Source organism: Bicyclus anynana, chromosome 14 (assembly GCF_947172395.1).
Source record: "Bicyclus anynana chromosome 14, ilBicAnyn1.1, whole genome shotgun sequence".
NCBI lineage: Eukaryota > Metazoa > Arthropoda > Insecta > Lepidoptera > Nymphalidae > Bicyclus > Bicyclus anynana.
The window spans coordinates 4,898,606-4,908,570 of record NC_069096.1 but is presented as its reverse complement, the minus strand read 5'-3'; the positions used below and the strand labels follow the sequence as shown (position 1 = coordinate 4,908,570).

The 9,965-nt window shown below is 33.0% G+C and overlaps 2 protein-coding genes across 3 annotated transcripts in view; both read left to right on the top strand.

The window, feature by feature from the left end:
- Positions 1 to 1,425: 1,425 nt before the first annotated feature.
- Positions 1,426 to 3,646, top strand: LOC112049254 (uncharacterized). The gene is made up of 4 exons (XM_052885532.1): positions 1,426 to 1,433; positions 2,309 to 2,686; positions 2,795 to 3,226; positions 3,640 to 3,646. Exons 1-4 carry the CDS (start codon positions 1,426 to 1,428, stop codon positions 3,644 to 3,646), a joined length of 825 nt encoding a protein of 274 aa, XP_052741492.1.
- A 1,006-nt stretch (positions 3,647 to 4,652) lies between these two features.
- The window catches only part of LOC112049246 (serine/threonine-protein kinase S6KL), an 85,501-nt gene continuing 80,188 nt past the window's right edge, over positions 4,653 to 9,965 (top strand). For both annotated transcript variants that reach the window (XM_052885508.1, XM_052885509.1), the window contains exons 1-3: positions 4,653 to 4,841; positions 5,065 to 5,177; positions 6,461 to 6,689. In XM_052885508.1, the coding sequence (XP_052741468.1) occupies positions 4,755 to 4,841; positions 5,065 to 5,177; positions 6,461 to 6,689 (429 nt within the window). In that variant the 5' untranslated portion in view covers positions 4,653 to 4,754. The remainder of the gene's footprint in view (positions 4,842 to 5,064; positions 5,178 to 6,460; positions 6,690 to 9,965) is intronic.

The following is a 9,965-nucleotide window of genomic DNA, read 5'->3' as shown; positions in this document are numbered from 1 at the left end:
GGATATTTCTATTTCGTAGGTATAATTTGTATGTAGAGTGCCTACCCTATTTAAAAACCTAATACACGCCACAGTCTCGTTCTAATGTAAAAAACTGTATGGCACTATACGAAATTACGTTAACTTTATCATTGACTGAGTGCCTAAATAAGCATGAAATCAATAAGTTAATCTATAAAATACACACAAATCATAATACTGGTTAATGGATATAACACAACAGACCTTGTATTGTATGTTATTAATGTTTTAATCCTTTAGTCAGACTGTACCTACATAATATCAATAATGTAATTTTGAACTTACCAAATTAGAAATCACAACTTTCGAAGGCAATAACCTGAAGTGCTTGTTATATATTGAAGCAATTATCATTAGGTACTTATCGTAAAAGTAATCTGAATGTTCTAGCTTTCTACTGAACATTTCTCGTAACTCGTTCATATGTTGCGTCCAAAGCGGAAAGACACATGAGGTTATCATGAAAATGGAACTGAAAATTATTTTGTTTGTCTTATTAATGAAATATGTTGTTGGTGATTGGAAACAAATAATAGAGAAATCATATGATGTAGACCTTCTTAAAATTGATATAATAGTAAGTAATTTCTTTATCTTTGAGGTATATTAGGATTGTTTGTTTGTTTGCTTTTATGCTCGGAAACTGGGCTGATTCGAAAAGTTCTTTATCTTTCATTATTTCAGTGTAGGAAAGCTACATCAGAGAGTGGCATAGGCTATAATTAACCCCAACGATATTTTATACTGTCTATATGTTACGTGCCAACAAAATCACCGCATTAGTAGGCCTGTACGGCCTATTGTTTTTTAATACTTCATTATTTTAGTCAAGTATGAGCAATTTTTGGATTTACCGCCCAAAAATCGTTCGTACTCTTTGACAGCTTTCTATGTATCTAAGTTCGTACTTGACTAAAATACTAAAGTAGTCTGAACAAGGCCTAAGTGATCCGAATTCCTGAACACACAACACGACATTGTAGATAGTCCTTAGACCATTAATGGTCTAAGAGATAGTCCCATATCGCGCGTTGCGAAAGGGGGTTAGACGGAAAAAATTAAGTCCAAAAGTTGTAACGACACTTTTTGCTATAGTTGTAAGCGGTGACCTGAAGACAGCTGGTGAGCTCCAGGGTATGGGTTTCATCGGCTTCAGTACGTTGCTTGTAAAGACTCACTCTGGTTAATCTGTGGTTAAATGTTATAAATGTGTCTGTCTCTCTCTGTCTATAAAGCAAGCCAATTATAGAGATATCGATAGCTAAAGCGATAGCTATAGCAATAACTTCGTTGCATCCGTTTGTCCCCAATTAAAACAATTAGCCACTTTTGTGCGCTTCAGTTTTGCCCCGCTAGTGACATATTTATAGTATAGATATTTATCATATAAAAATGAATGGCAAAATGGGTTGGTAAGCGCATAATCTCAACAACGCCTGGACCAATTTGGCTAAAGTTCTAGGATGGTTTTTACGGCGAGAAAAATTCGAATAATTGCCGGAAAACCCATAAAAATAGCCCTTTTCTTTTTCTGGGTAAGGGTAGTAAAAAGTTTACATCGAGTTTCACGCGGACGAAGTCGCGGGCGTCCGCTAGTATTCATATAAAATATTTGCTTAACCCCGTCTTTCACAGAGATTAACTGCCTGTAACGATTACCCACCAAGCAAATAAGCGTTCCGGTACGTTAATGCAAAAAAACCAGATGGCTATTTCAATTTACTGTACCTACCTACTTACTGTTTAATAGGTTTATGCATAAAATGTTTTTTTAACATTAGGATTATGGATAGCCTACTCTCTATTGCTGGTATCAGTTACTTGAGTGACAATAAAAATATTTGTCTATGGGCTTTCGTTATTTAAAAGCGACCGAAATCCGAATTAGTGAATAACCTGGTGCAAGTCCCCTCGCAGTCAAGCGGCAAGCGTTTATTGAGTAATGACTGAGCGTTTATTTTTTGTGTACTATACTCTGTGGTAAACAGTAAACTTGTCATGAAATATAATAGCAGCATGTTCCCCTTACTTTGTAATCTGTGATTAACATAAAGCGCCATTTACAATAGCCAAACCGGTTATTTCGAGTACGGTGTATTATTGCTCACAGCGTACCTACTTGTAATTATAAAATTGATTGCTCGTTATTTTTTTTAATGTAATATTTATTTTAGATTATTATTATATTATATGTATTTATTTTAATATCTATATTTCAATTACAGGAGGAGATAATTAAAAATAATTTAAAAACTAACGGATGGAATAATATTTTGTTTGTTGGAAGTTTACCTAACGAGTTGTTTAACAAATTAAAAAAATTACCGTTCACTAACACGGTTTCAGATATAAATGAAGATGATGAACAAATTGAAAACGTTGTACCGTATCACTCAAACATAATCATAATAAATTGCTTAAATTTTCAAGAATTTCAAGATGCTTTGACTAAAACGATAACATTAGCGTATTGGCATTCTCTTGCAAATATTATTGTCTATTACCATGCCCCCTATGAAAAAGAAATTGTTGCAAAGATATTTTTTATATTGTGGTACTATAGAGCTGTAAATGTAATAATTGTCCATAATAACGACGCAAAGAAAACAATGTTGGTGACCCATTTTAGTCCTTATATAAATGATAATTACCAACTCAGTAACATGTTCGGTTGCTGGACTGCAAACAAAATAGGCATGTCTATCAAAAGTTTTACAGAGGGCTTTATTTGTGTCAATAATTGCCATAATGTTTCACTGCATTCAAAACTGAGATCTAACAACCTTGGTACTTGCATTGGATACGATACTCGTTCAATATTTTATGACGGCACAAAAGGTATTCAAAATATGACTCTATTTGAAGACAAGGGGAAAAATTTACATGGATATACTTTTAGAGCTTTTAGTATCGAAGTGTTACCCTTCTTAGGCATTAAAGAGCATGACAACGGAACCTACACCCTTTATCGTAGAGACGGAATGATCTGGAATACCATGGCAAATCTTTTAAACTTTACTATTGATTTGTCTTCTGGAAGAGACATAATGAAAAAACAGTTTGATTTCGAAATTAACATACAGCGAGTGTTTTCTTTTATTCAGAGAAAAGAAGATTTGGTGTTATTTCCTATTTATCAATTTGACATAATCATTGCTGAAATTGAGTATACAGTTCCGTTAATAGATAGTGGTGTTTGCTTTTTGTCACGGCGCGCCGATTTCGAAACTATAATTTTTAATGCGAAATTGATTCAAACTAACTTAAGCATTATACTACAATTTGTATTGTGTTTCCTATTAACTTGGTTCGTATTTTTCATCTTCAATTTGGAACAGCTCCGAAAATTCAGTTTGGATCAAGCTGGAAAAGACATGATAAATACTTTTAGAGCAGTTTTGTCTATTAGTGTTTACAACCCTCCTAGACGAGGATCTTTTAGAATTTTTCTTTCGATATCCATTTGGAGCTTTTTCGTAATAAATTTTAATACCCAAGCGGCTATAATTTCTTTATTTTCCGCACATAAGCGTGGAAAAGACGTTGATACATTTGAAGACATTATCGAAAAGGGATATAAAATCCAAGGAATGGCATCTCCCGATGTTGTTCTTCCAGAAACTGAAGAAAAATATGTAATAATTACTTCCAGAATGGAAGCAGTACCAGACATGTACACATGTGTGAAACAAATGTTGAATGATAGTCACCGATTTTGTATCATAGACTGTGCTAATGGTCGATATTTGGTTCGAAATCTGTTAGATGAAAAAGGTCAACAGTTTCTCCACATAGCTTCAGATGCCAGAATTCACAGTCACTATTTACATATGATGCTACACAAAAATAGTCCAATAACAGCACACTTCAATGAATATATGATGAGGTTATTTGAAGCGGGTATGATTTTGAAATGGATGGAATACAGGTATAAAAATATTAAAGACGAGATGAACGTAGAACCTTTGGGTATGAAAGATTTAGAAGGTATATTTAAGTGCTACTGCATATTGGTCGGTTTTAGTTTTGTAATTTTTGTTATAGAGTTATTATTAGGTTTCATCGGATGGGCAAACAAAAATTGCAAGAAAAATATGACAAAACTTAAAAATAACGTGGTTAATAAAATCAAACGTAGAAGCAAGACAAAGATACATATTGACACATACACTCAAACAATTTAATTTTATTATTATTATATTTAATTAACAATTAAATTCTAGTTATTTTTATTGAAACATTAAGGTAGTAATGATGTAGCGCTAACAACGAATTCCGTTGATCATAAATTTAGACAGTTCAATCATTACTTTAGTCTATCCGTCAATCTTCTTGATCAGACAAATAAATGTCACAGTAGGTCCTTTAAGTAAAACTCTAAAAAATAATAAGATTACTTTAAAAACTCAAGTTAAAAATTTTTTTTAGCATATTTTATCTAGTTTTTCAAATGCCACAAACACTGTACAAAGAAAATTCTCAACTATGATTTATTATTAGCAATTAGAACCGGAATCAGCGGGTGTGTAAGAACTCTAACAATTTTTTTTTAATAAATTCTTTGACAATGACAACAGTGATTTTTATTTCGTCTGTATTTGTGATCACTGATCTATAACTCTATATTTTCAAAATTAGTCTATGGTTGGAAATAAGAGTTGAACAAGGTGTGTGTGTGTTAAAAAAGCATTTTATTTTCGTTTACTGAATGCACATCGCACTAATTACGTTTAATGGGAAATTCACACCACAAGAGCGTTGAAAACAGGAACCAGAAGCATTCAGTGCACGCGAGGGACGGCCAAGCGTATACGAGTCAGGTAATTTGCGATGATACTATGAAACTTGCTAATGTCATTCTCAGCTGAAGATATACGTAACAATCAAAACGCTTTGTTAGTATTTTGCATTATTCACGCTGTAATGTTGATTAATCGTTGTATATTTATGGACGTAATAAAGGATTTGTGGTTTGTATTTATTTTTGGCGTCTGTCATTCTTTTGTTCAGTAGGTGTTACAGTTGTATTGTTTTTGTGTACAGTTCAGTTTGTCCCATTTCGTCGGCAACCTCAGCGGACGTTCCTTCGCCAGCGTAACAAGCGGTCAGTCAGTTTACAGCGCATCGCGGCCTTGGTCCCGGGTCTCCAGGCGAAGGTTAGTACAGCTAACCGCAGCTTCAAACAGTGTTGTTTATTATTTGGGTCAAGACAGAGTAGCGATGCCCGCGCATTTTTCCACACTCGTCAAATGGTTGACCTCACTTCTATTTACTAATCGCATCATTATAAGTCATCATCTTCGTTAATGGGAATGTACAGCAGAACAACTAAACCATCACTATTTTTATGCATGTCTATTTTTTATTATAAATTCTATATTATTATCACACTAATATTATAAAGGCGAAAATTTATGTGTGTGTATGTTTGTTCCTCCTTTATGCTGTGGCTACTGAAGCGATTTAGCTGAAATTTGGAATGGAAATAAATTTCACTCTGGATTGACACATAGCTCTTCATCCCAGAAAAATCCATGGTTCTGGGGGGATTTGTGAAAAACTGAATTTCACACAGTCAAAGTAGTAATTTATAAATTAAGAAAATAGTTTGCTTTTAATATATTTTTGTGAATTTTTACTATTTCATATTAATACCATATAAAAGATAACCATTTTCTCAAGTTCTCATAGTTATTTAAATATACACACAATACCAAAACACAAACAAGCTTTTTTAATATATTTGTCTGTCTGGCTGTCTTTCAGTTTACCCAGGCTAGTCTTTAGAACGGCTGAACCAATTTTAATAGGACTTTAATTTTCATATTATCTGGAAAAAGTCCACAGTTCTCTCTAAATTTTTTAGAGTGGAGATGGACGAAGCTTCTTTTTTGTCAGGTCAGGGCCTGTTCCACACTTGGCCAGGTTGTTGGTTATTACGAGTGGACCCTTTAGTGTAGGTCCTTGTTGGATTAATCCATCCAGCCAAACCAGAAGCTTAGCAGGGTGTGGTCAACGATTTTGACATAGAAACCTGTTAACCAAAAATCTTGGCAATCACTTACTCAAAGATTCTAATTTCTTACCACGTTTCAACTTTCCTAACTCTTCTTCTGTCTCACACACAAACATGTCTGTCTACATCTCATTACTACAAACTAAGCCAAACTGTCTTCCAAAAGTAGAATTCTACATCCTACATGAAAGTCCTCCAATGAAATTACAATTGCCTCATTATTTTGTCTTATCATTATAAAGATGAGATACAATTTATAAGGCTATTGTATATTTTTGTCCCTCTTTAACACAACCTGTCAGAAAAGCAAATACCTAACAGCCAGACACTACAGTAAATAAAATTGCAGAATTTTTTATATTGCATAACATTTTGAATATTTGCCTATAATTTTGTATGCCAACACTACTATAACTATTTCAGATGGAATGACTCAACGTTGAAGAACCCATTGGAAGCAAGTAAGACAGCTTGGCCTGTCGCTCACAAGGAGTCAATATTCCTGCCCGAATTCCCCATAACTACTGATCTCATACAAAAAGATTTTGAGATTATCGCAAGTATTGCAAAAGGGGCTTTCGGTGAAGTTTTGAAAGTCAACAAATTGAGTGAGAACAAGGAGTATGCACTGAAAGTTCTGCATAAAGCACAGGTGAGTCCAACTTACTATTTTTATATTTTATTCTGACACTAGTGGACATCCGCGACTTCATCAGTGTAAAAATCAGTGTAAAATTTTGTTCCCTATTTTCCTATTATGTTCTGGTACATTGTGTGCATTATCATTATTTTGCTGTGATGTTATTTTAAAACTGCGGGGATTTTTGTTGGGGAATTTTGTTTTAAATTAAATACTTGTGATGCATAACATATTTTATTTGGATAAAGATTAATATCATTGTTATGAAAACACCTTCACAAATAATACATCATTTTAGAACCTATTTGGTTAGTAGAAAAGAAGTAATACTGAGCTAACCTTAAAAGATAGATATATACTGTCATACATCATTTTTGCGAAACTTTAACCATTTACGCAGCACACGCAGTGTAAGTTCTCAATAAGATAATAATTCCCTGATTTTGGAATTTCTTTATTGGTGCTCTGCTCCTATTGATCTTAGCGTGATAATATATAGCCTATAGCAGGGTAGGCGAACCAATGGCACGCGTGCCATTGATGGCACGCGACACAATATTTTGGGCACGTCGCCGATCATAAAACATGTGTAAAGTAGGTATTTGACATAAATTATTTGTCATCTAACCTGCAGCAACAGAAGTCACACTAATTTTACAATAATTTAATTTATGCGTGTAATAAAAACATTCCAAAATGTACCTCTTTTGTTTACTTTATTTCATAAAGAGTTTTGATAGTATTTATTATTGTTATTCTCCAAATAATCAGAAAGTCAAAATTATTTTATGGCACGCCAATGACCCCATTAAACATTTTTTAGAAAAAATGGCACGTTGATGCATAAAGGTTCGCCTACCCTGGCCTATAGCCTTCCTTGGTAAATGAGCTATCTAACACTAAAAGATTTTTTCAAATTGTACCAGTAATTAGCGCATTCAAACAGACAAACAAACTCTTCAGCTTCATAATATTAGTATAGATTTTAATAAAATTTAACCCAAAGATGAACCTTTTCAATTTATCTCTTTTCCTTTTTACATAATGAAGATAATAAAATGCAATCAGAGAATTTTAATAATTGTGCTAATTAAAAATAATTAATATAATAATACGCACGCGTGCCATCAATGGCACGCGTGCCATTGATGGCACGCGACACAATATTTTGGGCACGTCGCCGATCATAAAACATGTGTAAAGTAGGTATTTGACATAAATTATTTGTCATCTAACCTGCAGCAACAGAAGTCACACTAATTTTACAATAATTTAATTTATGCGTGTAATAAAAACATTCCAAAATGTACCTCTTTTGTTTACTTTATTTCATAAAGAGTTTTGATAGTATTTATTATTGTTATTCTCCAAATAATCAGAAAGTCAAAATTATTTTATGGCACGCCAATGACCCCATTAAACATTTTTTAGAAAAAATGGCACGTTGATGCATAAAGGTTCGCCTACCCTGGCCTATAGCCTTCCTTGGTAAATGAGCTATCTAACACTAAAAGATTTTTTCAAATTGTACCAGTAATTAGCGCATTCAAACAGACAAACAAACTCTTCAGCTTCATAATATTAGTATAGATTTTAATAAAATTTAACCCAAAGATGAACCTTTTCAATTTATCTCTTTTCCTTTTTACATAATGAAGATAATAAAATGCAATCAGAGAATTTTAATAATTGTGCTAATTAAAAATAATATTAATGAAGAGGATCTTCTATACTATAGCCATAGTTGATGTGTACTAACTGTACAACCAATAAAAAAATTAGAAATAAAGGTAGAAAACCCATATCATTTCATAACTTATTTATTTTTAAGTATTCATTGTTTGTTTATAAATTTTTATTAAAAATATATTAACTGTATCTAATTGTTTGAATTGTTTTAAACACAAGTGAGGTAAATTCAAAAATTGGTATATATGTGTATAAATAATAAATTTATACTTACATAATTAATATGTTTGAAATCTACCTGTATATATGGGTGAGAAATAAGGAATAAATAAGTCTTAATTATTATTATTGATGTCTTAAATATTATAATTTATGTAAATAAAACAGATCATTATGATTTATGATTGTGTTATTAGTGACTATTATTATAATTATTAGATTGTTTTATTATATCATCATCATTATCATCCATCATCATCATCATCATCATCATATCAGCCAATGGACGTCCCTTGTTAGTCCCTACAGGATATAGGCCTTTTGTAGGGACTAACTTGCTAACTGAACCAGTGATGTTAACATAAAGGATTGTTGCTGGTGGTAGATGTTTTGCAAAGTTGACACTTAAAAAGTGCTTGTAAACAAAGACTATTTGGAATAAATAATTAAATTTTGATAAGCATGTAGATAGTATGTTCTTCACGGAGGATTTCTGGCACAAATTTCCTATATACTATATAGTACATACTTAAAATAAAAGTCAATCATATCTCCTCTTTTTTTACCTTTTCTTTTTTGAAATCGGTTAAATCTAGTAATGTATTGTAATGCCTAGTAATGTATCGTAATGCCTAGTAATGTATTGTAATGCCTAATGGCTCACCGCCCTACATATATTGGCAAAAGCTTTTTTATCTTGAAATGCACTTACGGTTCACATTGTTATCAGCAAAGGTTTATCTTACTAACCTAATTTAATCGATACTTTATTAATGGACTCGCATACCTACCCTACTCATTGATATACTATACTAGGATATGTATCAATAGAGGGCCGCGATGGCCCAGTGGATATGACCTCTGCCTTCGATTCGGAAGACGTAGATTCGAGTCCGGTCCGGGGCATGCATCTCCAAGTAACAAGTTTGCCCGCTTCCGTCTTATAGATTGCATCATCACATAGCATCAGGTGTAGTCAAGGTCTCACTTGTCACATCACATCACACTAATATTATAAAGGCGAAAGTTTGTGTGTAAGTATGTTTGTTCCTCTTTTACTCTGCGGCTACTGAAGCGATTTGGCTGAAATTTGGAATGGAAATAGATTTTACTCTGTATTAACACATAGGCTACTTTTCATCCCGGAAAAATTTAAGGTTTCCGCGGGATTTATAAAAACTGAATTCCACGCGGACGTCCGCTAGTAAAGAATAAAAAAATATGTGTGAATACTGTCAATCAGTATTGGTCCAGTAGTGGACTATTAGCCTAACCGATGAGGTGCTTAATCCCATCAGCCAACATCAGGTGAGATCAATGAATAATAAAAAAACTAGCAAACTGAAATATAGACATTAGGCATGTTAAGTTTATCATTTT

Excerpts from the sequence above, each read along its gene's own strand:
- LOC112049254 (XM_052885532.1), top strand. Across the intron at positions 2,687-2,794 it reads AATTACCAACTCAGTAACAT|ATCTAACAACCTTGGTACTT; the intron begins GTTCGGTTGCTG and ends TTCAAAACTGAG.